At 49.8% G+C, this 25997-nt stretch overlaps 8 protein-coding genes across 8 annotated transcripts; 3 read left to right on the top strand and 5 right to left on the bottom strand.

Moving 5' to 3' along the window:
- Positions 1 to 16: 16 nt before the first annotated feature.
- On the top strand, positions 17 to 2442 carry PENARI_c001G00314 (uncharacterized protein; the record flags this gene model as incomplete). Its single annotated transcript, XM_022626131.1, has 3 exons — positions 17 to 319; positions 372 to 581; positions 640 to 2442. 3 exons carry the CDS (start codon positions 17 to 19, stop codon positions 2440 to 2442), a joined length of 2316 nt encoding a protein of 771 aa, XP_022493719.1.
- Positions 2443 to 6235: 3793 nt separating this feature from the next.
- On the bottom strand, positions 6236 to 7720 carry PENARI_c001G11702 (uncharacterized protein; the record flags this gene model as incomplete). Its single annotated transcript, XM_022627048.1, has 1 exon — positions 6236 to 7720. One exon carries the CDS (start codon positions 7718 to 7720, stop codon positions 6236 to 6238), a length of 1485 nt encoding a protein of 494 aa, XP_022493940.1.
- Positions 7721 to 10764: 3044 nt separating this feature from the next.
- PENARI_c001G01510 (SMP-30/gluconolactonase/LRE family protein) lies at positions 10765 to 12034 on the bottom strand (the record flags this gene model as incomplete). The annotated part of the gene is made up of 4 exons (XM_022626237.1): positions 10765 to 11353; positions 11418 to 11558; positions 11609 to 11769; positions 12002 to 12034. The coding sequence occupies 4 exons, from the start codon at positions 12032 to 12034 to the stop codon at positions 10765 to 10767; spliced, it is 924 nt and encodes a 307-aa protein (XP_022493510.1).
- A 1420-nt stretch (positions 12035 to 13454) lies between these two features.
- On the bottom strand, positions 13455 to 15075 carry PENARI_c001G06390 (aldehyde dehydrogenase family protein; the record flags this gene model as incomplete). The annotated part of the gene is made up of 3 exons (XM_022626640.1): positions 13455 to 14635; positions 14695 to 14894; positions 14948 to 15075. 3 exons carry the CDS (start codon positions 15073 to 15075, stop codon positions 13455 to 13457), a joined length of 1509 nt encoding a protein of 502 aa, XP_022493034.1.
- A 1162-nt stretch (positions 15076 to 16237) lies between these two features.
- Positions 16238 to 17704, bottom strand: PENARI_c001G02535 (EVE domain-containing protein; the record flags this gene model as incomplete). The annotated part of the gene is made up of 7 exons (XM_022626314.1): positions 16238 to 16533; positions 16592 to 16708; positions 16765 to 16782; positions 16833 to 17096; positions 17155 to 17223; positions 17279 to 17495; positions 17585 to 17704. 7 exons carry the CDS (start codon positions 17702 to 17704, stop codon positions 16238 to 16240), a joined length of 1101 nt encoding a protein of 366 aa, XP_022493232.1.
- Positions 17705 to 19362: 1658 nt separating this feature from the next.
- Positions 19363 to 20196, top strand: PENARI_c001G00721 (peroxiredoxin; the record flags this gene model as incomplete). The annotated part of the gene is made up of 4 exons (XM_022626180.1): positions 19363 to 19382; positions 19439 to 19640; positions 19695 to 20107; positions 20166 to 20196. The coding sequence occupies 4 exons, from the start codon at positions 19363 to 19365 to the stop codon at positions 20194 to 20196; spliced, it is 666 nt and encodes a 221-aa protein (XP_022493813.1).
- A 923-nt stretch (positions 20197 to 21119) lies between these two features.
- On the top strand, positions 21120 to 23801 carry PENARI_c001G05752 (putative regulatory protein Ral2; the record flags this gene model as incomplete). The annotated part of the gene is made up of 1 exon (XM_022626588.1): positions 21120 to 23801. The coding sequence occupies one exon, from the start codon at positions 21120 to 21122 to the stop codon at positions 23799 to 23801; it is 2682 nt and encodes an 893-aa protein (XP_022493853.1).
- A 559-nt stretch (positions 23802 to 24360) lies between these two features.
- Positions 24361 to 24845, bottom strand: PENARI_c001G00735 (uncharacterized protein; the record flags this gene model as incomplete). The annotated part of the gene is made up of 3 exons (XM_022626182.1): positions 24361 to 24413; positions 24518 to 24582; positions 24682 to 24845. 3 exons carry the CDS (start codon positions 24843 to 24845, stop codon positions 24361 to 24363), a joined length of 282 nt encoding a protein of 93 aa, XP_022493333.1.
- Positions 24846 to 25997: the final 1152 nt, after the last annotated feature.

The following is a 25997-nucleotide window of genomic DNA, read 5'->3' as shown; positions in this document are numbered from 1 at the left end:
AGGTTAACATTCAACCATGGCGAGAACAGAACTTGTGAATGATATGAAACTGAACGCTGAGATTCACCCCGATGGCAGCACCTCACACTATACCTACGCCCAAGGAACCGCTGGCAGATGGCCAAAGGCAGAAATCTGGAAGAGAGGGAAGATACTTGGATCAGGGGGTTTCGGGGTAGTCTGGGTTGAACAATGTGTATCAAGTCAAGGCCCGACCCGGCTGCGAGCTGTCAAGATGATTAAGAAAGAGTCCGACTCTTCCAAAAAGGCCTACTGCGACCAAGAGCTCGAAGCTATTGCGAAGTTTTCTCAGCCAAAGGTAGGCGCTATACGTAGATCAATTTCATTATGTGGATGTTGATATCGATCAGTACTCACATCTGTTTGTGAAATCGTTCGGATGGTTCGAAAATCCGGAATCCATCTTCATTACTATGGAACATATTGATTTGAGGGACCTTCAAAGACAGCTGACGGGCCCAATACCGGAAACCGAAGCACAGCAAATCTGTTCCCAACTTCTACATGGTGTTCAATGTCTGCACGACAATAAATTTGTCCATCGTGATCTCAAACCCCAGGTAGGTCACCTAGGACTAACAGGATCGGATGAAGATGCAAACTTGCTGACTATACAAGAATGTTTTTGTGAAATCCAAAGGGCCTAGATGGCACGTCAAAATCGGCGATTTCGGCATCAGCAAACGATACAACGAAAGTGGTGCTTTGCAAACGAAGGTGGGCACTGACCTTTACTTTGCACCCGAAGTACTTGGGATGTACCCTCCTGGTCGGAAGCCGCCGCACCCTAGTCTTTACACAAATCGCGTTGATATTTGGTCACTAGGCGTGATGTTGTTCTATCTCCTTTCCCGCGAGTATCCATTCCCGAACGGCAAGAGCCTCTCGTTCTATGTTCGGAATTCCCACTTCCCGTCCTTGAGCATGCTTCGGTCAGTCACCCAGGAGGGCCAAACCTTTTTAAGACGTCTCTTGACTGCAGACGCAACAGTGCGGTTGTCCGCTAAAGAGGCTCTCGAAGAGGGATGGCTGAAACAGCCCTCCTTCGATCTGGTCTCAGGAATATCGCGGATAGCAATTTCCGAAAAGTTGACGGCTGGCCACGGCCTGACAACAGCTGTTCCAAACCCAATGGAAACTACCCACGAAGCTTCGAGAGGCTGGGATGACGGAGATGTTTCTTCCGCAATGGTTGACGAGCAAACAATTAGGGCTGCACAGGGGCCACAGAGCAGATTGTCAGCCCGACAGAAGTCCACATCTTTCAAACAGGCTCTGGGATCCGACCCGCTGGACGACTTGAACACATCTCATAATGAAGGGCTGTTGTTACTGAGCCGAGAGCAGTATGCAGACGCTCAGAGAATGTTCCAGGAGGCCTTCAAATTGCGCAAGCACGCTTTTGGTGCCCATCACGAAGACACATTGGCTTCTCTTAGCTCATTAGGCGATACTCTATACGATCAGGAGAAGTATGACGAAGCAGAAGCTATATACCAAGATGTCTGGATGCGAAGAAAACGAGCTCTTGGCGAGAGTCACCCAGACACCCTCAGATCTTTATACAAGTTAGGTAAAATTTTCTACGTTAAAGGGGAGATTGCCAAAGCCGAAGACTTGTATAGGGACGCCTGGGAAGGTCAGAAGCGGGCTCTCGGGGAAGATTGTGCAGACACATTGGATTCTCTAAGTGAATTAGGTGAGGCTCTTTTATGGCAAGACAAGAATGCCGAGGCCGAAGGCATGCACCGGGACGCCTGGGAAGGTCGGAAGCGGGTTCTTGGGGAATATTGTGAAGACACGCTGGATTCTCTTAGTGCCTTAGGCGATGCTCTTGCCGGTCAAGAGAAGTATGTCGAAGCCGAAAGCGTGCACCGGGACGCCTGGGAAGGTCGGAAGCGGGTTCTTGGGGAATATTGTGAAGACACGCTGGATTCTCTTGGTGATTTAGGCGATGCTCTTAGCGGTCAAAAGAAGTACACCAAAGCCGAAGCGGTATATCGACAGGTTTGGGAGGGACGTAAAAAAGTACATGGGGCAAACCACGAGGATACATTTTTGTCTCTTCACTCCCTAATCTTTTGTCTGTTTGAACAAGATAACTACGCCAAAGCCGAAAGATTACAACGTCAGCTTTACGAGAGTCGTCGGGAAGTGTTTGGATCAAGCCACAAGGACACACTCACCTCTCTTCACTCCCTAGGCATATTTCTGGATTTTCAGAGAAAGTATGCTGAGGCTGAAGTTGCATTTCGGGAAGCTTGGAAAGGGCGCAAGGAAGCCTTTGGTGCAAACCACACAGACACACTCGATTCTCTTAAGTGCCTACGCAATACGCTTCGCGACACTTCACCATTGCCGAAACCGGCAGGTAAGACCAAGCGCAGCCTACGAAAAAGCCTGAACCCATTCTGGGGATAATACAGCGTCATATTGTCTGGAATGTATAGTCTCTGGCGTGCCAACTCTGACTTGCCATCCTTAGTGAGAGGTCAAATATCCATAAACAATGTGACTAGCGGGATGTGGAGTGACCTTGGGCGAAGCTCGATTTGACCTGGGTTTTACGGCCTTTCTATCTATACTTTGTCTCTTATGAAGGACGGATTAAGACTGGAAGACATTTCAAGAGGAGGCGGTGCGGTGCTGGCTCATTTCCATCGAATAACATGCTGTCTTGAATGATTCAATTAACCTTGTTATTCTGCATCGGAAGCCATGTCGGAGATTGGAAATGCGGGAGATCTAGTACTTGGGAAGAGACGGCCTACTGTTCAGTATGCTCTAGCCCAGCCTATTCTTTTCTCAACAGAAAGCAAAATAGAGAAGGCGCGAATGTTAAGACAATACATACACACTAATACAGGGCGCCAGAATAAGATTTTGATCAAGGATCACCGGATAACGGGAGGTGAGAATGTAAATAAGAAGAGTTGCGGACCATGTTGTGTGGAGAAACGAGATCCGACTGGGATAGCTCGGTTAGGCGGCAGAGTGAAGTCGGGTGAGAAGCGAACGAGCGTAGCTTTGGGTTAAGGCAAATTACATGGCATCTGAACTCCGTCTATATCTACTGTCTTTATAGCTTTCTAGATCAATAGTGGGCTCTATCCACAGTTCGCATGCAAATCACAGGCACAGCGAAATACCCTAGGCGAGCAATGGCTATTGGTGGATAATCATGCAGCTAGGCTCATTGACGCACTCTTCGCACTCTATGCCATGTGACCCTCGACGTGTCAAGTGCGGCTGAATGAGAGCACTGTCTTCCTCTTGACTTCAGACTCATCGAGAACTGAATATTCAAGAGTATATCCCTTTAGTGTACCATGAGCGGCTTAGAGATCGGTCTTGCTTTGCCCGGTGTAATTGATTTATGTTTGAAGTACGTGGCAAGGGTACCGCTCATTGCCCCAGGCTAAAATTTTACAGATACGGAAAGATCATTGTGACCGCATATAAAGACTTCAAACAAGCCAATCAAGCGATCGAGGAACGAAAACTTGCTGTCGACGCTTCTTGGACCAAAACATCACAACAATTAGCCTTCCTGCGTCGTGTGTGGGACAGTCTGGGTGAGGATTACCGGGACCTTCTGTGCCGCATTCTTCGTGTCTTCGAGAAAAAGCTAGAAGCTGCTGTCATACAGCTCAGCAAACTTGAAAAACAAGCCAGTCAGAGCGGAAGTGGGTTGCCAGACAAGTTAAAAGCAGCGAAATACGCCCTGTTGAAAAGGAATCGCTGGAAAAGGCAGTCCAGGATCTTCAATCATGGCAAAATGAGTTAGACACGACGTGGTTTTTGGTTCTGCGGATAGCCGATCATACTATTCTTAAAGATGAGTTGGTCAAGCGCAGAGGAACTGAGAAGCTATCCGTTGCTAGGCATGTATTAGATGCGTTGCAGACGGAGCCAGATCAAGCGGTCTCACTTTTCCTTTCTCAAGACAAGATTCACTCGGCCATGCGTTCTGATATCCTATATTCAACATTAAGAGTCATCGAGATCGCGGGCGTGGGTACGTTTATATTGGATTCCGCGGACTGTTCGTCCAGAAAAGACGCTCAAACGTTTGCCAAAAATGTTCGACATCTAGCTATGAGGCTTCATCAAGTCGATGCGAACGGATTTCATCTCCTCAAATGCCACGGTGTGGCTCGCATAACGGACCCACACACCAAGCAGCTTCTCTCATTTGACTTTATCTTCAACTTCCCGGAAGGATGTCATAAACCTCAGAGCCTTCGGAGCCACCTTCTTTCCCGAGCAACTCATTCTCTCAGTGACAGGATCAGCCTTGCCAAACAGCTTGCCACATCCATCAATTATATTCACGTCCTTGACTTTGTGCACAAGAATATTCGTCCAGAGACTATCTTGATTTTCGAAGGCAATGGAACTCATCTAGGCCCATTGTATCTCTTGGGATTCAGGGCATTTCGCTTGGCTGACAACAAAACATTACGGCTGGGCAACTCAGGCTGGTCCGAAAATATATACCAGCATCCTGATCGACAAGGAAGCAATCCCAATGCAGACTATGTCATGCAGCATGATATATACAGTCTCGGAGTATGTCTGCTCGAAATTGGACTTTGGGAGTCACTTGTGAGTAGCGAGGGACATGCGAACACTTTGCTGGCTGGTTTCAAGTGTGAACCTTCGGCCTTCATTGCAGACAGATCGCTTAAGGATCACTTTACGACGCTAGCGAAGGAACAATTGCCGATCAGGATGGGTGAGATGTATACTCAGGTAGTCGTGAACTGTTTGTCTTGTATGGATGAGATGAACGAAGAGTTTGGCAATGAGAGCGAGTTTGAGGATGCTGATGGCATCCTGATTGGGGTCAAATATGTTGAGAAGGTACAGATATACGTTGGCAATAATACAGTGAGAGAAAGCAGAGCTAACAGATACGCAGGTTCTTCTTTTGCTTAGTGAAATAACAGTTTGATGAGCAAGAGATAATAAGACTTTATGATGCAGTAACTTACCAATCATTCATCGCTTTTTCCAACAAGTGCTCAGCATCGCCCGAACTGAAAGCGGTTTGATATTTGGAAATCGCTCGTTTAGGGAACCATCGCGTGGCACACATGAGTTTTTGCCAGTGCTACATAACTCAAAGATTAATATAGGTACCTAGCATTAGGTCTTGGGTTAGCTTAGGTCTTAGAAGTCGGACCTAAATTGGGTTTCAGAGAAGTCTTGGTAGTCGTAGAGGGCTTGTAGTCGTGGAGCGCATCAATTATTACTGGTGTCACGGTTTGTTTCCGGCCTATTCGGGTTTAGGGCCCATAGATGCTTCTAAATTGCGGCAAGTTTCTACGTCTATTAATGATCGTAAGCTTCATATCACGAATGAGATAGAGCTTTGCGACGTGGAGCCTTGGAACCATGTTGTGTGGACTTCTCTTTGGACAACTTCAGACGACGGGTAAGAATAGGCGAGGAAGACTGGTTGCCGCCTGAGAAGAGAAGAAGGGGCAGGGATGTAGCGCGCGTATAGCAGTTTCGTGGAAAATATGTTGTTTGAGGTCTCACAGTTGAATTGTAAAATACACGCACTGTTCTAGGAAGCAGTCTGGCGACAAAGGTTCGACGAGCATATCCTATCAGGACTCGCGCATTTCAGATTTATTTTCCGTGAATGAAGTTGCAAGAGTGTTATGGTATAACCGATTTCGAAACTACTGTATGAGTTGACTTTATTTCTTAACTTCGACCATCCAATTTGAAAGACAAATGATGAATTAATACATCGCCAGTGGAGGTATCATCGCTGTGGGATCCAGAATCCATGCACGAAAGGAGCGGGTAAAGCAAATGGGGGCTGCACGAGGGTGAGATGAGGTTCGATTGGGTAGGATAGGGTAGAGATAGAGGAAGCAAGTCAGGTATATGATAGATATGACAAGAAACCATTTTTGGAAGACCTACAGACACAAATAGTCTGTGAGATCTTGAGGGAAATGCAGATATATAGTAATACACCCAACCTACAGGACAAGGCTCTTTTCAAAAGGCGTGTCACTAAAGGAGTTCACATACCAACTGCAGCGATCATACCAGTGACCGCATTTTTCTTTTGTTTTCGTGATAGCACAGAGAGAGAGATAGGGACAGAGGATTAAGAGATGTAGGAAGAAGGGAGGAGAAATGACAAGAGAGAACAGAAAAAAGTGTCTTCAGGTTTAGAGAGGATAACGTTTTAGGGGCGTGGCCAAGTCCCCTGAATCGGCGGCAACGGGCCTCCAGATACAGACGCGGACGAAGCTGGAGGTGCACCCCGTGTGGAAGGTGGAATTGGAGTAGAAGGATACGAAGGAGGATTAGCAGGCCAAGAAGACTGAGCCTGAATGGGGTCCAACATTCTCGGTGGCTGAGGGCCCGCAGGGGCCGGCTGTGTGCCTGACACAGAACGGCCAGAATCCGCGCCTGACCACGTGGCCGTGCCTGCTGGGTCCACAGTTGGGATGGGGGCAGGCTGGCTAGAGCGTGGAGAAGAGGGTCTTGGGGGTAAAGAGCCCAGCGACATTGTTCGGCTCAGCTGTTCCCGGTAGAAATCTCGCTCGGAATGGTAGTGGTCTCGTTGTTGGACTAGGGAACGGATTTCTTCGCTTTGTCGCCGGATTGTATCCATGCTCCGTTGGATCTCCTCCTGTTGTGCAGTGAGCCGCTGCTCCAGTTGCATTTCATTGCGCTTGCGATTGCGGAATCGTCGGGATGCATCGCTGTTTGCTTTGCGTTTTTCTGCTTGGCTGGATGAACCTGACCGCATATCTAGGACGCATGGTATCATGCCAGGTGGGAAAGAACCGCTCTGTGGAGTTCCAGCTCTTGATGATGTCTCTTCTGCTTTGACTCTTGGTCCTGCGGGTGCAGGAACACCCCGGCTATGGGGCTCCATTGTCATATATGGAGAAGCCGCAGAATATGCCGGGGCACTGTGTGGAATGGAAACGCTAGTCACAACCGGGGAAGCACGACCAATCTGACTAAACGTCGAATGAGAAGTAATTGGGCTCGTTTCTTGGGAATTCGGGTTGGTGAGAGGTCCTGGTCCAGCGCTGGTCCGGCGTGAATGGAGACTACGTGTAGAATGAAGCGAAGCCGATACAGGAGGTTGCGTACCCGTGATGGATGCGATTGAGCGTAGACCCGTCTCTGTAGGTAGAGGCGAGCTGGTGGCGGGGGGTCGTGGGCCCATGAAAGGTTCCTGAGGGACCAGAGGTGACTGTGCAACGCTCGACTGACCAGAAGTCCTGCCACCCCCGCCAACAAACCTGGCCGAGGGTGAGTCTGGGTTCATGAGAACTCTTGGATGGGACCTCGGGGACAATGGATGCGGTGCCAATGGAGGACCCGAACGGGCTGTGGGTGAGGAACCTTGTGGTCGAGGTGAGGATGATGGGCCAGGTAGGCTGAGTGGCTCGCGTTTGCTGGAGGCCGGCTCAGCGGCTGCCTGTGATGGTGGATTTAGGATTGCATGGACGCCGATGGGTCGCGATGACAGCGACTCCAGAGGCGGCTCTACCGGTCCATATGGATGCCATGACTGGGGTCGGGTCCGAAGAGGCGGCCGACGGGCTGGGTTTCGGTTGCCTGCAAGCCCATGCTCGTTGCTGATCGCTCGATCATCTGCTTGAAGCGCATCTCTAGTCAAGGAACCTGCACGTCGACGATCCTTCGACATAGAATCCGAACCGTCCTCGGCTGATCGGGAATTAGGGCATGACCAAGCTCCCCCTCTCTCCTCGTCGCTGGGGGTCCCTCGAAGAGTATGAGAGAGGGAGGAAGTTGGTGATGGATAGCGGTGATCCGCTGAGTAGAGTGCCAATGTGGGTGGACGAAGAGGACCGGAATACGGCGCGTTCAACACGCTGATTCCTAGAGCAGCCACGGTGGGTAGATATGAAGTTGGAATTTGGAAGTACAAGAGCCTCCCAATTGAGGCTAGACGTTTAATGTATCAAGAGATCAATGCGTCAAGTAAAGAGACAAAAGGGAAAGAAAGAGCAAATGGGGAAAAGGGAAGACAAGCTCTAATAAGAAATCAGGACAGCGGTGAGAGTGATCCTGTCTCTCCACGGAAGTTGGGCATCTCCAGGGAGACTCTCACGGGAGCAGATTGGGCTCCTCTTTGGGTGAAAATAATAATAGAAAATCAGAAAATCAGAAAATACTAGCTAAATACTGAGAAAGTACCAATGAAAATAATGGAAAATCCTGGGATAGGGTATCGAAAAAGAAGAGGCCGGAGAAAGCGTCATGCACAATCATAGTGCGCCGTGGCCATGGACATGGACAGGGACCGGTGGAGACTTGCTTTTTCTTCTTTTTCTTCTTTTTCTCCCTTTTCCTGTTTTGGGATTTGTTTTCTTTTCTTTTTATGTAGGTTCGGAAGGTTTGGGGGTTAGTGATATAGTACATGTGGACTATGGGATGCTCGGGCTCCAATGAATTTACTTCGATCTCCATGACGGCATTCGAAATCTGGGAAAGTCACTAGTCTCGTGTGTCCGATCCATACTAACTCGGGTCTAGGGTGAGGCAATCGATAGTTGCCTGGTCCTGTCAATTTCCGGGTGGAAGACTAAACTCGAAGTATACCATTCAACGTGAGGACGATCAGAGCCCGTTGGGGGTTGGTGGGTCGAGACTAAAAAAGCAAAAGGAAAAAGCAAAATTTTAAGTGATTTGCGTGTGTCTAAAAACTTAATCCCTTCTGGATGTTGTGCATTCCCCGTGTCCCGGTAAAAGGGGCCGTTGCCGGCCGTTAGGGGGGATGCAGGCCCTCGGGAGACTATTGGCGTTCACCGGTCATTGAGGGTTCGGTCTGGTTGGCTGACTAGATTGACTAGAGTCGTGTTAGTGGATTCGATGGAGCTGGTAAACGGGTCTTCAATTTAGGCGAGTACATGTATCAGGGGGAGAGCTACGGATGTCATAGGAGATTCTACGTCATCGGGGTAACGCAGGAGTACAACGCACACCACCTGCGGAGAACTTATAAGTTTAAAAAGGGTACCTATGACAAGCCCAACCTTGATCTAGACGCTTCGAGCAAAAGAACCAAGGAGAGCTGTCAAGAGAACTAAAATAAACCAAGATTCAAAGTCAATAATAAACAGGTTGACAGTTTCTTCCCTATCACACTGATTCTCCACGATCGGACCTGCGGAAATGGATCCGGTCATTCCCCTAGTCTCACGATGTGAGCTGCATGAACGAGTGTGGGAATGGAGACTGAGATGAAGGCTCCGCGTGGCAAAGGTCAAATAGGCGGAGATCGACTGAGGTACCCACAAAGTGGATATGAATCTTTTGAAGCTGGCTCAGCTGATATTTTGCTAGGCATTTTGCAGCTAGGCGGAAAAGCTCTCCACTTGACAGCTTCTACTGTATAGAAGTGAAAAATGTGTGGATTTCGATAGATCCTCTGCATAGGCTGTCATGCAGAAGTTTCCGACAGAGTTAAGGGGGAGCTGTCAGTCTGTTTATTTTCCCCGACGAATCACTAGGCTTAGATGGAGAAACATTTGCGGTCTGATAGATCCAGTTAACATGACTGGTCAGATGTAGGGGCTGAAGTTGTTCTGGAGAAATAGTGGCTTGCTACCTCAAACCACCATTCCCAGTCTGTCGGGTGCTTTCTCCCGCCTAGGCAGGTGGTTACGACTATCCCCGAGAACACCCCGGTTCGGATGCGTGTCAGGAACTTACCGAGGTCGTTATAGGTTCCAGGTATTTGGTAGTACTATATCTGCTCTTTTTCTCGAAATTTTCAATAGTCGCTCTGGAGAAACGATGTGTCCCAAGGTCTCCACTCGATAGCAGCCGGGCAATTTTGCCTTATGGATGCTATAATTGCTTCACCCCCCTTTTTTTTCCCTTTAGTAGATCACTAGAACCAAGGGGCCTGTTCACCGCATGGATCTCCGATTATCTCGTGTCCGCTGCAACCGCGACTGCAAGCAAGAAAAAAAAAGCATAGCTTTGTCCACGGCAGAAAACGATCTAGACCGGACGTGTGAGTCGGCACATCTTCATGTAGATCAAAGCCCCATGTCGCTGCTCTTCACCGAGTCCACAACGTAGCACACCGAATAATTAGAAAACCAGTGCCTGCATCACCCTGCAGGACCCGCCAGCAAGTGAAAAAAAAATTAAAAATTAAAAATTAAAAATTAAAAAAACAAACAAACAAACAAAAGAAAAGAAAGGCAGTGCTGGGCCTCGCCCACGCGTGTTTTCTAAGATCGGGCGGATTGTAAATCGGACCCGACAAAAAACCAAAAAAAAAAACAAGAAGTATGGCCTACATAATGTGAGATCGACGTGGAACACATGCTGATTCGATGTGTAGCCTTTCCCACGTCGTCCCTTGCTGTGGACAAAAAGACCTGACAGCGATCCGGACCGTCGTTGTTCGCCCGTTTGCTGATCGTCGACCCACCCGGCATATCCGGATCAAGTGCGTACCTGTAGACTGTACATGGGTACAGGGAGATGTGCTTTGGGTGCTTTTGCCTGCGAATAGGGCGCTTGCCATTGCCGCCTTTTTGTCATAATTTTGAGATGCACGGTCGATCCTTTGGATGTAGTTACATGTGAAGTATATGCTAACCTAGGCTTGAGAGTGTGATATTGAGTTTCGCCTTATGCCGTGCTGCATGTATAGGTATCGTCATGGCAGTTTACATGGAACCAGTCCGAATAAGCGTGAGATGTGAGATTTCAGTTCTGAAACCGAAACTCGGTCTTGGGCTTGCCTCGGACCCCAACATCAACCCTGTAAAGTCGACCCCCATACCGCACCGACTGAGGCAACTGGTTATCATCACGATCATCCTTGGCAGTAGTAATGAACAACTCGGTGCCGACAAAGGTAGGACAAGTCACGTTGCGCGTCGGCAGATCAATCTGCCCGATAACCTTCCCGGCCGGGTCGATGCGAAGAACCTTTCCACCACCGTAAACGGCGCTCCAGATACAGCCCTCGACGTCTATAGCGAAGCCATCGGGCTCAAGCGATGAGCCGATATCAAAGTGAACCCGACGATTACTGATGGCGCCGGTGGTGGCGTCGAAGTCAAAGGCAAAGATCTTGCCCGTCGGCGAGTCGGTCAGATACATGGTGTCATCCGTGAGATTCCAGCCAATTCCGTTGGGGATCGTCACCGGTGCCAGCATACGATGCAGGCTGAGGTCTGGGTCTAGTCTGAATAGAACGCCTTCAGCTTCCGGGTTCTTGATCTTCGGGTCGTTCATGGCACCTGCCCAGAACCGGCCGTGGCTATCGACTGCGCCGTCATTGAAACGCATTCTATTTATTTAGCTTTTATTTTTTTCATTTTTAATCGGCGTTCATCGGGGAACAAGTGGCTTACCTCTCCGCTTTCCCCCCTTCCCCTTCCTCGCCCCAGACCTCATGGATATAGGAAAGCTCTCCGGTAGATTGGTTCAGCCGCGCAAATCCATATTTGGCCCCAACAATCAGGTGATTTGACCCGCTGATATTGGCGGTCACGCTAATATTCCTGTCAGCCCAATTTCCACTGGGGAAACGGTTGAAACCCACCCAACAGAAGCTGCGGTATCGATGATTCTAAGGGAGTCCGGGCCTTTGGTCAGATCAAGGCGGTAAAGCTTCTGGTCCCAGATATCGACGAAACGGAATTCGTTGTTGGCTGCATCGTGATAGGGGCCCTCGAGTAATGTTCCTGGGATATCGAGGTATGGCTGAACAAATTAGTGCATGTACATTAAACTGTGCGTGATTTTCTGATTGGACTGTTATTTCTTTTTTTTCCCTGTCTTTCTTCCTGTGGGAAGCTCGGAAGGATCAATCATTTATTCATGTCTGACCGACATCCGACACGAAAACCGACATCGAATAGGATCGAAAAAAAAAAGACCAAAAAAAGCAAGAAATAAAAGAAAAGGCGGCAAATTGCATATGCACAATACGGACCTCATTCACCGTCCATCTCTGAATTTCAGACATGACGCCGATCGGTGCCTGATGGACACCGCTACTTGGGAAGAGAGGGGTTTGGTTCTAGAGAATGGGAGAATCCTGTGGACCTGAAAAGTTAAATGTTGGCAGTTGGCAGCGCCGATCGCGAAATCAACCCGGCCCGTAACCTTGAGGGCTGTACAGAGTAGAGTAAAGTAAGATGAAGCGAACTGCGTGGCACGAATGGGGGAGAAGGGGAAGGTGAGATGATGCCAAGACCCCCACAACCCGAGATGCACTCGTACGACAAGATGGTCTGCAGGAGTATAGGTCTACATTGTCTGCAATGCGAATCATTCCCAAAGTACAAAGTACAGTATATCAATTCGTGCAGCCCATATACTATACACTAATGCTCGAGATAGTCAAAGAAGTATAGTTTGAACAACTCATCACTGTTCTCCCTGGTGGCTTTTCACATGACCAACTCTGCATGCAGACGCACGAGATGAGCTGGCGCTTAGGGAGATCTGGAACCTGGAACCTGGAGTTCCCAGTTCCTGCCTGACTCGAAAATTGGGCCACCATGTTTCTGCTTGTATTACCTTGCCTACGGGCACTATACACTATAACCTTAGAAGATTATAATCGGCGGTAGATCTAACTTACATATACTGCATAAAGGCATAAAGTATGAGATCCATATTATATAAGATAATAAAATTGATAATCAGATAGTGCATGGCTCATCCCAACTTCCAAGTAACTTTGTCGACATCCCGTGTCCCTCTAACTCAAAATCTCGCCCCCGTGCCAGGTAACGCTTGCATATGCAGTCATCGCATGTGTCGGGAACAGGTTGGGCATCAACTGCAGGATTGTGTTCAGGTCCAGTCATGGAAATATGCGGTGATGGACATGCGCTGAGGCCAAGATAAAACACAAATCGACACGGCACTGATTCCACTTCGGAATTGGGGACAGGGGGTCGCTTCTGGCTTCCCTGCGCCATCATATACATATAAACCTGTAACTGCATGCATATGGTGTGATGGGGCCTGATCTACATGTACATGGTGCTGGGGAGATTACAGGTTGCCCTTGGGTACAGGAGTATGTCCCCACTATCGGAGAGTTCGGAAGTGTCGCTCCTTTTTTCCGTTTTTCCTTTTTTGCGGGGGATCCTCATGTCGTGTTTGTGGAGCTGGTGTGGGTAACTCATTTCACAGAGAGAGAGCGAAGGAGATTATGACATTGAGATTGTCGTGATTGCCGATCTGAATGGAGGATCTATAGGTCAGAGAAGAAAAACAGTAGGGGAAACCCTTGGGGAGATCTGCGTATGTCATGCTTGCGGAAACAATGGAAAGTGGATAACGTTAGACAAGATTTGGTCATTAAACATAAAGGCTGAGTTTGGATACATGAAAATAAATGATAACCTGTTTTCCTCATAGTTGTAACACATTTACAGCTTGGTGCCCATGTTGACGTGGACGGCCTTGACTTGCGAGTACGCGTCCAGGCCAGCCTCGCCGAGCTCGCGACCGATACCACTCTGCTTGACACCGCCGAAGGGCACGCGGAAGTCGCTGTCGTTGCTGCTGTTGATCCAAACCATACCGGCCTCGATGTCAGAGGCGACACGGTGTGCGCGTTCAATGTCGCGAGTGAAGAGAGCAGCGCCCAGTCCGTAAGTGGTGTCGTTAGCACGGGTGACGGCCTCCTCTTCGGTGGTGAAGCTGGCGATGGTGACGAAGGGGCCGAAGACCTCCTCGCGGTAGATGCGCATGTTGTCCTTGACGTTGGTGAAGATGGTAGGCTCAATGAAGAAGCCACGGCCATCGCCGACGTTCTTGTATGGCACACCACCGGAAGCCAGAGTCGCGCCCTCGGATTTGCCGGCCTCAATGTATGAAAGGACACGGTCGTACTGGGCCTTGGTGACCTGAGGACCCTGGAAGGTGTCGTCGGAGAAGGGATCGCCGACCTTGCTGGTGGTCTTGACGACCTCCTTGAAGAGGGAAACGAACTTGTCGTACACGGACTCGTGAACAAGGATACGCGAAGTGGCAGTGCAGACCTGGCCCTGGTTGTACATGATACCAATGTGAGCCCACTTAGCAGCCTGCTCGAGGTCGGCATCCTCGAAAACAACCAGGGGCGACTTGCCACCGGTCTCGAGAGTCACGTTCTTAAGGGTGCCGGCGGCCATCTTCATGATCTCACGGCCGGTCAAGGTGGAGCCAGTGAAGGCGACCTTGTCAACATTGGGGTGGTTCACCAATGCACCACCAGCAACACGGCCATGGCCGTTGACAATGTTAATGACACCAGGAGGGAAGCCAGCCTCCTTGATAAGAGAAGCCAAGTACAAAATGCTGAGCGGAGTCTGCTCGGCAGGCTTTAGGACAACGGTGTTACCGCAGGCAAGGGCAGGACCAAGCTTCCATGCTGCCATAGCGAGAGGGAAGTTCCAAGGAATAATCTGGCCAACAACACCAATGGGCTGACGAAGGGTGTATGCGAATTTGGCAGGGGTGGTGCCAATGGTCTGGCCGAACACCTTGTCGGCCCAGCCAGCATAGTAACGAAGAGTGTTGGTGACCTCGCCGAGATCATCATTCAGAGAAACTTGATAAGGCTTGCCTGAACGATTGTCAGTTATCAATATTGGGTTTGTGCATGGCAATTCTCAAGCTACTAACCGTTATCCCAGGTCTCAATGGTAGCCAGAGTCTCCTTGTGCTGCTCAATCAGATCAGCGAGCTTGATCATCAAAGCACCACGGTCAGTGGCAGGCAGCAGTTTCCAGGAGGGATCCTTAAGAGCCTTGCGGGCGGCCTTGACAGCGATATCAATGTCCTCCTCGCCGGCAGCATACACTGACGTAATCTCAGTCTCATTGCTATGGAATCCGGTCAGCTCAAGATCAATGGTCTAGACTCCTGCTGAACATACGAAGGGTTCACAGTGGCGAACTTCTCGCCAGACTTGGCAGCCACAAACTCGTTGTTGATGAACAGACCAATGGGCTGAGTGTAGCTGTGCCCATTGGGGGCAGTCAACTGCACGGAAACGTTCGACATAACGAAAGGGGAGCTATGGAATTGACGAACACTGAAAACAGGAGATCGATATAGACAGCGTAGGGGCCGAGAGAACAAACTGGCAAACATAGAGAGGATGAAGATGCTATAAGGGAACCCGATGCCCTTTCCCCCACCTGATAACGATAAGAATCCACATCGCATACACTTTCTTCTTCCAGCTCCTGTTTGTCCTGTTTGTCTCTCCATTCCTCTCTGGTTGGTCATCCCATCCGCTTCGGCGTTGAAGCCCTTTGGACCTTCCCCTCACTCCAGCTTATCAATAGCCCGAGGTTCAAACCTGAGTTGAAACATCAAACTCTCCGAAGGGCCATAATGCGGACGATATCATCCCGATCCATTCGTCCTAACTCCGCCGTTTGTTTCCGACACCCCTGACACATCGAAGCCATCGAGTACAAACTTAGATCCCGGATGTGACAGCCATGAGCCGCGGCTCCTTACAGCTCGCCTGCACCAATATGCAGGGATCGACTATATTCCTTACTCAAGGTGGTACATGACAGCTCGATTCCACAAAACGAATAACGGTCGCTTGAATTGGAAATAATTGGGATGCGGTGGAACCTGTCTACCTAGCGGAAATGCGGATGCAAATTGGGGAGGTTCCGGGGTTTGTGTCACGGTTCAGTCATGGATTTGGATTGGGAGGTGTGTCGTGTGCTGAATGTGCTGGATGGAGAGTGGATAGATCGGGGGAGAACGGAAATATTCTGGCAACTATGGTCGCTAATGTGTACATCTGATAGGATGTGCGCGAACATCGCCTATATACTACCCTTTTTCTAGGCCATTCCTTTGGCTATCTGGAGTTCAAGTGCAGCGCCTAATAATCGTAGGCAGTCCATAGCAAGCTAAAGGCTATCGGTAGTATTAAAAACGACCATATACTCCGTACGTGAGAAGCCAACTACATATGACTGTTCCTAGAGGTCGTGGTCGAAGAGCCGCGCTTCGCACAGCTCCGGATATCTTGCCCTATAAATAAGTGTAGACTTGGTGTTGAATATCAAAATGACGCTTCAATTCGCTAGTGCAGATAATGCAGAGAACCCATATTCGCCGGCAACGCCATTGATAGAGATATCGAAAGACTATACAGGCAAAACCGTCTGTACATCGCTTGCATATGATTGCTTCCTCATGCCTTCTCCTCGCCAGTTTCCACTTTGGTGAACTCCTCGAGTGGCTCCTCGCCTGCCAGTTCCAGGATATACTGCCATTGAGCCGGGGTAACGGAGGAAACGCTGAGGCGGGACTGCTTGAGCATTTGCATGTTTTCCAACGGCTTCCCGGGCTGGGCGTGCGACTTCAAGTCCGCGAGGGTGACTTGCTTGCCGAGCTTGCGGCGGTATTCGACGTGCACGACAACCCATTTCGGGTCATCTCGCTTGGACTTGGGGTCGTAGTAGGGGTGTTTGGTATCGAAGGCAGATTCTGTCGTAGTCAATGTGTTAGAGATGGAAGCATGCAGGTGTGGAACAAAGGCACGTACCGTCAACGGAAGATTCCTGGACGATCTCCATCACTCCGACTACTCCGGGGGTCTTGCAGTTTGAATGGTAGAAGAATGCATAATCCCCCTTCTTCATCTCCTGCATAGATTTGCGCGCTGTTGCATTGTAAGTATGACTTGCGGAACCAATGTTTGTCAACCGATCAACCTACCAACATGGTTGCGCACTCCTTTTCTTTGGTTAGCTTTGTTGATTATGTCGACTATAGGGCAAACATACCGTCCCAGGCCTCTGGCACAGTTCTGGCAGCCAAGTCATCAATAGAAAACTTCACATCAACTCCTTTCTCCATGCGTGATTCGGGCTCAGCCTTCATAAGCCAGAAAGAACGCTTAATATCGGCGACATTGTTCTTAATCGCCGGTGCTGCCTTTGCCTCGGAAGCTTCGGGAGCTTCGGGCTCGCCATTTGGTGCAGGGTTCTTTCTAGGCCGTCCACGGCCATCTTTCTTCTTGATCTCCGGGGTTGCAGGCGTCTCGGAAGCTAAGACAGATGGACAGTCAGCAAAGTTCCCGATCATATTAGAGCATTAATCCTATACCAGGCTCCTTGCGAGGCCTTCCACGGCCATCTTTCTTCTTAATCTCCGGAGTTGCAACCGTCTCAGAGACTAAAAGCGTAGTGAATCAGCAAAAGTCCCCGATTATGTTATAATGAATACATACCAGTCTCCTTGCGAGGACGTCCACGGCCTCTCTTGGGAGCAGATGGGGTAGTAGCTTCAGGCCCAGCATCAGGCTCGGATTCCGCGACAATCTTTCGAGGACGGCCGCGGCCACGCTTGGGGCCGTCAGAAGCAGGAGGCTTGGAAGTCGAGCCCTCGGGGTATTTGCGCGGACGGCCACGACCTCTCTTCTCACCAGTCTGGGGAGTAATTTCGACCTATACACAAGAGGTCAGCCCTGCGTGAGTGGGGTCGTGGAGTAGCAACCACGGAACAGTGACGATCAGCCCCTGCATGATGCACTTACCTGAGGAGCCGCTGGGGCAGAAGCTGGGGTAGCAGCTACAGAATTGCGCATTCTTTTTGCGGGGGTTGCAGTGCCTTCATTTGCGCTTGTCGCGGCGACAGACTTGCGCTTCGGGGGCATTATGGCGGTTGGAGGTGCCACCACGATGGAAAGATGCGAAATGGGATAGATGCACGGGGTGGAAATTAAATACTCAAGGAACCCGTACACTTTGCAAATTCGAGCTGTGCAAGCTGTTTCGAGCCCTGTAAACGAAGACCAGCGCCAGAACGACTGGCGTGAAGCTTTGTTTGTACTGAGACCAACTCGACGCGGTTGTGGGTCTGGGGCACACGTGATCGGTCGATCATGAATAAAGTACAACAGTGAGGATCATATTTGTTTACAAACACGTATTTAAATATCAATCTGATGCCAGTCGGCTGTCGTTTACTAAAAAAATAATAATGCTACGAATTACACAAACCAAGGAGGAAAGGGGTTATTTCGGTTGTGTTCTTCAATTTAACTAACTAGTGCGTTATATATTGCATGTTGGAAAGGGTAACTTGAGAGAAGAAACATATCCATCTCAAAGCGACAAGGCGCAATTTGAGCTTCAGTTACTGACCATTGTAATTTTGATCTTTAGGTCTATCTAGAAAACAGAGGTACATTCTACAGCAACATATCGACAACATACGGTCTAGTCCGGGGTATAGGTCTCCCATAAGAAGGGTTCTGTATGGAAAACCTCAGAGATACAAACAAACGTTTTCAGAACAACGCTATTGTAGATCCATTGCTAACGGGCCAATCAAGCGCATTCCTTATAAAGTTCAACCTTATCAAGTAGATAGGTATGTATAAATTTCCCCGAGAACGACGTGATCCGTCGGTAGATCTCAAGTGACTGGAGTACCAAGCACAGGACCAATTAAGCTTATTACTAAATCCATCTCCCTGGAAAACAAGTACTTAGTGAACCCTGTAGTCAATTCTGCTATGTATACTAAGCGAAATACTTTCTGCCAAAAACGACCGATCGAGGAATTGATGATGTAACATAGTTCACTCGGAAAGAGAAAGTGGCATTAAACTTGGATGCAGCTTAACGGACGCATGTAGATATCCGCCCCACCACGTGGGTCATAGCTCGTCCGGTTCATCCAAGTTCGCAGGGTCAGGTACCTCTGCATGAGTAGGAAGTCAAGAAACATAGTAAAACAACCTTCAGCCACTCGCTGTGTGCAGTGCGTGATCTAGCGATCTGCCACAGTCATGTCTGATGCAGCATTCACCATGTCGACATAAGATTGCGCCACTCCTTTGAATCCCCATTGGTTCTTGTCAAAGCCCAGTCGGCCGACTCGGGGGCTGACTGCCAAAGGGCCGGCAGGTAATCCCGAGTGGAAGAAAGGGTTATCATGTAGTTCTAAGACAACATATGTCCGATTCAAGCTAAAAGCTATATAAAACGACACTTGTATAAGGGACTACTGTAAGACGTAACAGCAAGATGGGTATTAACTGGGGTAAGAAGAAGGATAGAATTGTATAGAACCTCGTATCGCACTAAACAGCCCACGTTGCGGCAGGCCAATCGCGGGGTTTCTGCCCGGGCGGTGGGACAATCACGCCATCGTATAGGGAGCGCAACAGCCGGATGAGGTAAGGCGATCAGTGATCCAATGGAGGGGAATGGACGGGAATGGACCTTGGGAGCTCCTATATGAACCCAAACCCCTCCTCCTTCTCTTGTCTCCCTCAAGTTACCTCAATTGACTATCACTATCACAATGGCTGAACGCGCTGCTCCGTACGTCTATCGATATACTGTATAGCTCTCTGATCCCCAAGCTGACTGTCTATTAGCCTCCGTCTGGGCTCTACTGCCCCTGACTTCGATGCCGACACCTCCAACGGCCCTATCAACTTCCACAAGTTCATTGGCGACAAGTGGACCATCCTCTTCTCCCACCCCGATGACTTCACTCCCATCTGTACCACTGAGCTCGGTGCTTTCGCCAAGCTCGAGCCCGAGTTCACTGCTCGTGGTGTCCAGCTCATTGGCCTGGTAAGTAATATGAGCCCATATTGCAAGGAGTGAGGCTGACGAATTCCCTTTTAGAGCGCCAACAACACCGACTCCCACCACGCCTGGATTAAGGATATCGATGAGGTCTCCGGCTCCCAGCTCAAGTTCCCCATCATCTCCGACCCCGAGCGCAAGGTCGCCTATGCGTACGACATGGTCGACTTCCAGGACACCACCAACGTCGACTCCAAGGGTATGGCTCTGACCATCCGCTCCGTCTTCATCATCGACCCCGCCAAGAAGATCCGTCTGATCATGACCTACCCCGCCTCCACTGGCCGTAACACCGCCGAGGTTCTCCGTGTCGTTGATGCTCTTCAGCGCACCGAGAAGTACGGTGTTACCTGCCCCATCAACTGGCTCCCCGGCGATGACAACGTCCTTCCTCCTCCCATGAAGACCGAGGACGCCGAGGCCAAGTTCGGTGAAGTCCGTACGGTCAAGCCGTAAGTTTTCCCAAGACATGATTCTTCCCGGCGAAACAACCGACTAACATGTTTCCAGTTACCTCCGCTTCGTCAACATCAAGGAGTAAATGCGTTATGACAGACTTAAAACAGATACTGGGATAGTTAGGGGCCAAAGCCCTTCTTGATACCAATGCGATACGAATTCGGCACTACAGTGCCATTTATGAAGTATTCAAAAGTCTCCAGAGTAGTAGTACTACGCTCCTTACGTAGAATGAAGATACATCACAGTAAATCCACGGGGCTCGGTATGAGTATACCCCGAGGTCGATTGTATACATTTTACCTCGTTTTTCCTCTCTCCCCTTTTCTAACTTTTTGTATTATCAAACTAAACGGAAGAATATTCCAGACGGAATTGTCTGAGAACTTTCCAAATTGTATCTAGCGGTTTCGGATCTAACTTAAAACCTCGTGTAATCTGTGTTTTGCGCACATGTGGCCCCACAGGATATCTATAAATGTAAGGCCTAGTGAAGCAGTTGGAAAGTAAGAGTTCAGTCGGGATTTACACTGAAGAGTTTTGATTAGTTCCACAGCGTTGTGCGCAAGGGTTGAGCAAGCAATATACTTAGCGTGTGGTACCCCAAACCCATCTAGGAAAGGTTGAGACCGCCTTTTTTTGTGCCGGATCAACTTCGACATTCTGGCACTTCCAATACTCTTCGCTCACCGGGAATACGACTCGCAACCCGCTCTCTTCATATCTACCATATCGTCCTCCTCCTTGCGAAGCTTGGCGTCCGCAAAATTGCGGCGTCGACGCGGGGAAGCCACTCCTTTTTTCCGCTCCCCACAGACAAGGGAACCCTTCGACGTAACCTACGATCAGCACCGACGGAAATATTTCCCGGCTTACACACCAGTGCATCCGACAGAGACCTCGTCCCATGCGAGAGATCTGATCTCGACAGGGTGGACTAAAAAAGGGGGTGCCAACGCCAACAGCTGCCAGAGATAAGTGGGGACAGGAAAATCGCCTACCATGATGTCGCGAAGCCAGTCGAGTTTGGGGTACATGGATTCAGGGCGAGACGAGCCTTCAGCAGCGGGAGGATCTCCATCGCTAAACCAGTCTGCGTCGGGCCCTATCAACCTCTCCGGGCTGGTGTGCAATGTGCGACGAACGACCGGCAAGGAGCCCCATCCCCTTGTGGGCGCGACGACGACAATTCTGGGCGATAAACTATACGTATTCGGAGGCCGGATCCTCTCGCGCAGTCGCCCGCAGTTGACGTCGGACCTTTACGAGTTGGATCTGATTCGGCGCCATTGGACGAAAATCGAGCCTGCTGGGGATGTGCCGCCGCCGCGGTACTTCCACAGTGTTTGTGCTCTGGGTGATAACAAGTTGGTCTGTTATGGAGGCATGTCGCCGGCGCCGATTATGCCAAAGGACCCAGAGAACCCTGGGGCGGAGTCGCAGTCGCAGTCGGAGGTGGTGGTCATGTCGGATATTCATATTTTCGACGTGCCATCTCGGGCATGGACTCGTGTCGCTGCTCATGAATCTCCACAGGGCCGTTACGCGCACTGTGCTACGATACTCCCATCGAGCGCGTGCTTCACATCTGCTAGCGCGCCGCTATCCGCCATCCATCACAACCCTGAGTCCTCAACTCACCAAGGTACGCTTGGTGTGGACATTGACGGGTTCGGTGGTGCAGAGATGGTGGTTGTCGGTGGTCAAGACAGTTCAAATCATTATATTGAGCAGATCAGTGTGTTCAATCTGCGCAGTCTTAAGTGGACCAACACAAGTCCCCTGGGCCGGAGCTGCGGTGCCTACCGCAGTGTCGTGGCTCCTTTAGTAGGGATGGATGTATCTGAAATTGGCTCCTCTTCTCCAGATCGCGATCTGCATGAACCTATTGAAAACACCGAGTCTGCTGGTTGCCCTATGCTTATCTACTCCAACTACAATTTCCTGGATGTCAAGCTGGAGCTGCAGGTGCGCCTGCCGGACGGGCGCCTTGTTGAACGGCCGATGCAAAGCCAGGCATCTCCGCCGGGGCTGCGCTTCCCGAACGGTGGTATCATCAATGGCCATTTTGTTGTGAGCGGTACATACTTGACCTCTTCCAAGCAGGAATATGCACTCTGGGCCCTTGACTTGAAGACACTGACCTGGGGACGCATTGATGCTGGTGGATCCGTATTTGGCCATGGAAGCTGGAACCGAGGAGTGCTTTGGCCTCGTCGCAATTCTTTTGTAATCCTTGGACACCGGAAGCGAAGTCTTGTCGATGATTACAACCACCGGCGAATCAACTTCTCTCATGTTTGTCTGGTTGAGTTGGAGGCATTTGGACTCTACAACAACCCATGTCGCACTTCACCAACTTCGGGGTATAAGTCTTATAGCTCGTCTTCTGTTCCAGCGTCTTTGCAGAAGAAGCTGATGCAGTTGACGTCTGGTGGACGGCCATTGTCTGCCGCATCAGACGAGCTAGGCAAGCTTGCTCAATCCTTGCCAGAGATGGCCGACATGGAACTGCAGGCTGTGGGAGGAGAACGCATCTCTGTCAACTCCCGTGTGTTGACTCGGCGATGGGGTCCCTACTTCATTCAGCTCCTACGCGAGTCTTCAGAAGGGGGAATCGCAGATACTGCAACCCTTCGTCCGGCCATGGCTCACCCAAGTCGCAATTCGAGTATTACCATTACTCCTTCAGTGGGTCATAATAGCAACTACTCTGATGCGACTACTCTTGTGAACCCGTCTGCGCCTTCAAAGTCCCTGCTTGAGAACCTGGAAGCCCCTTCTGCGCACACCCTTGCTCCAACCTCCAGACCACGTGTGCTTTACCTGCCTCATACTATCTTGACCCTTCAAGTCCTCGTCCAATATCTCTACACTGCAGCTCTTCCCCCTGCAGGCTCCTCATTGTGCACACCGCAAATCCTCTGTTCGCTCCTCCAACTTGCGCGTCCCTACCAAATTGACGGGCTTCTCGAAGCCACCGTCGAACGTCTGCACCAAGTCCTTGACGGGCGCAATGCAGCGGCCGTCTTCAATGCCGCAGCCATGGCAGCCGGTGGAGGCCGTGGAACAGGATTCAACAGCGGACCGGGAGGCACACTAGAGGCACTCAACGGCGTCAACACCAACGGCGGCCGCAACGGCAGCATACCAACCATTGGCGAACATAGCAACTCCCACCAGAGCGGACTAACTTCAGACTCATCCGACACCGAGAACGGCGCCATCTCCGCCTCAGCCGCCAGCAGCACAGGCGACCTAACCAACTTCGCCCGCGGCCTCCCATCCCTCCGCATCGACACGAACGTCTCACAACACTCGCGCCAGCGCAGCTCCCAACGTGAACGCGAAGACTCCATGAGCAACCCAAGCACAGCAACATCCGCCTCCAGCGCTAGCCAATCAGACTCCGAATTCATCAGCGGCGACGAAGGCCGCTCACAGTCCCGCTCCACCCACCACCGCCGAGGCACAGATGCCGAACTCCGCCGCCCCCAGCGTGAAATCTGGACGGGAGATTTGAGCAGTGTGATCGGACTTCAGAAACGTGGTCTGCGCGGTCTGATGGAGGGTCGGCGTATGCGCGAGCGAAGTGCTAAACCACCCAGCGGAGGCAGTGGCTCGACATCTGTCCCGCCATCTTCTGTTTCTGATCATCATATTCCCCTCCAGGGTGTTGCCAGTTGATACCATACTCACTATATACATATGCTTCACTTCATGTGATATCTTCTTTCCCATCGCCCCTCCCCCTTCTATCCTCGCGCTATGTTACTTGTATGAACTCTTTCAGATACCGTACCGTGTTTGGGTTGTATGCATTTATTTTCTTCGTGCTTTTCACCCCAGCTGGCTGGCAAGGTGGGGAGGATAACGGGAGGGTTTTGTTCTATCAAATAGGATGATGCATGTGGGTGCTGGTTGTGTCGTGGTTTCTCCTTTTGTTTATGTTATTTGGCTTGTCTATATTATAGCCTTGGATATATACTGAGACTCCAGAATCGGAGTTCTGCGACGAAAGCTATACAATTCAATAGAGCCGTTTTCACTTTTTGGATTTGGACAAGATGGGATGGGATGGGATGGGATGGGATGGGATGGGATGGGATGATGTCAATTTTTTATTACAGTATTTACCACAGTAGGTTTGTATCTAAAATGTCCTGTCTATTAAAAGTACATGCAAATTCGCTTTTAGAACAACAAAGTTAATCACAACGAAGAGAGACAGAGAGAGGGAGGTGGTTTACTCCTTCTTCTCCAGAGGAACAAGACGCTTGGCACTCTTATTGCCATAGACTAGAGAAGAAACTCAAGTCAGCACCACATCCTCAACCCACAGACAGAGACAGCGATCTCGCTGCAGATAAATAGAACATATAAAAGAAAAACAAAAAACTTACTCCGCTCATAAAGAATCCAAGAAGTATACATAACAATCGGCAACCCAACAATAGCCGACGTCCACCTAAACAGAAACGAATGACAGTCAGTCAAGTCCACTCCCATAACCAAACCAAACCAAAACAAGACATCTCAAACATAAGTGAGAGAAGAATTGACATACCTCCGCGCAGCAGTCTTATACTCCTTCGTCTGCCGAATATCCTCAACACCCTTGATAGTCCGCGGCGCGGGTTGTTGGACCGGGCGTGGAGGTCTGGATTTGGGATCTACCCATGCACTTGGGTCTACGGAGCGCCATTTCTGTTGGGGTTTGGGCGCTGACATTGTTTCCTGTCGGGTGGGGGGTAGATTTGGTTTGGATTGCGTGGTAGGAGGTTACTTTCTGGTTGGTTGGGATGGAGATGTGGTTGAGGCGAGGGAAGATTTGGATGTTAGTGGCCTGAGGCAGTAATTTTCCTTTTTTGGTAGTTCGTTTTTTTGATACTCTTTTCGTTTTGTTTAGGGGTCTGTTGTCGTTTGTTTTTGATGGCAATTGGACTATGAGGATCATTATTATTTATAGGCTGATCATATATGAGATGGACTTGTGGGTGAAGACGTCATATATCCGCTTGGCTTGGATGCGGACTTTGTTGCTGGTCGCTGCGATAGACCTCATAGATGTCTGCTCATAATTAAATCAATTTGGATTTATGTTGCCGTACAGCTTGGTTTATAGAATCCTTTGAGTGGTACTATAATACCACACTCCTAGTTCTGTTACTTAACCTTCCTTCCATGTGGCCGATGACAGGTCAGTCTCCATCGAGACCAGCAAAAGAGAGCGCCACAAGGACAAGCATTCAGAATAGATAGGGACGCTTTCCACAATGTAAATAGGGGCTCGCTAAGAGTACCTCAAAGTAGAAGACACTACACGGAAGAGAGATAGACATTCCGTATTCTGGACAGCAATAAAAAAAGTCACCTTTCAAATTATCCACCAAAGGAATCAATCGCACGAATCATCTTGCCGCTTGCGTGATCACAGTTACAGTCACTTCAAGCTGACTCCGCCCCCTGAACAGCCGAGCCTTTCTCTCCGGGTGCCGTCTAATGATGGCGTTATTGGCGCCGGTGGCGCTTCTGGGGGAAAGTCGAGACTTTGTGTTCATAGCACAGTATTATTCCGCAACTGAGGTCGAACATTACGATGGTTACATTCGTGCTCGCTGTAAGTTATGATTGGGTGATTGACAGCCCTCGTGTTGGGTCCCAGGTGGACTTGAGTGACGATCAGTAAGGGGGTGTTGTGGTGACATCATTTTTGCGCATTTGGGATGGGTTTGGTAGAATCGTGATGAATATCTGTAGATGTACATAATTACATGAAGACAAGCCATGCCCGAAATCTACAAGACACTACCAAGAAACAAGGCATAAGGCATGAACTTCACATTACACAAGCATAGCAGAAGCGCACGCAGTCAACGTAAC

The sequence above is a fragment of the Penicillium arizonense genome (assembly GCF_001773325.1).
Source record: "Penicillium arizonense strain CBS 141311 chromosome Unknown PENARI_contig001, whole genome shotgun sequence".
Classification (NCBI taxonomy): domain Eukaryota; kingdom Fungi; phylum Ascomycota; class Eurotiomycetes; order Eurotiales; family Aspergillaceae; genus Penicillium; species Penicillium arizonense.
Note: the sequence above shows the minus strand (reverse complement) of the source record. Positions and strands in the feature narration are given on the sequence as shown.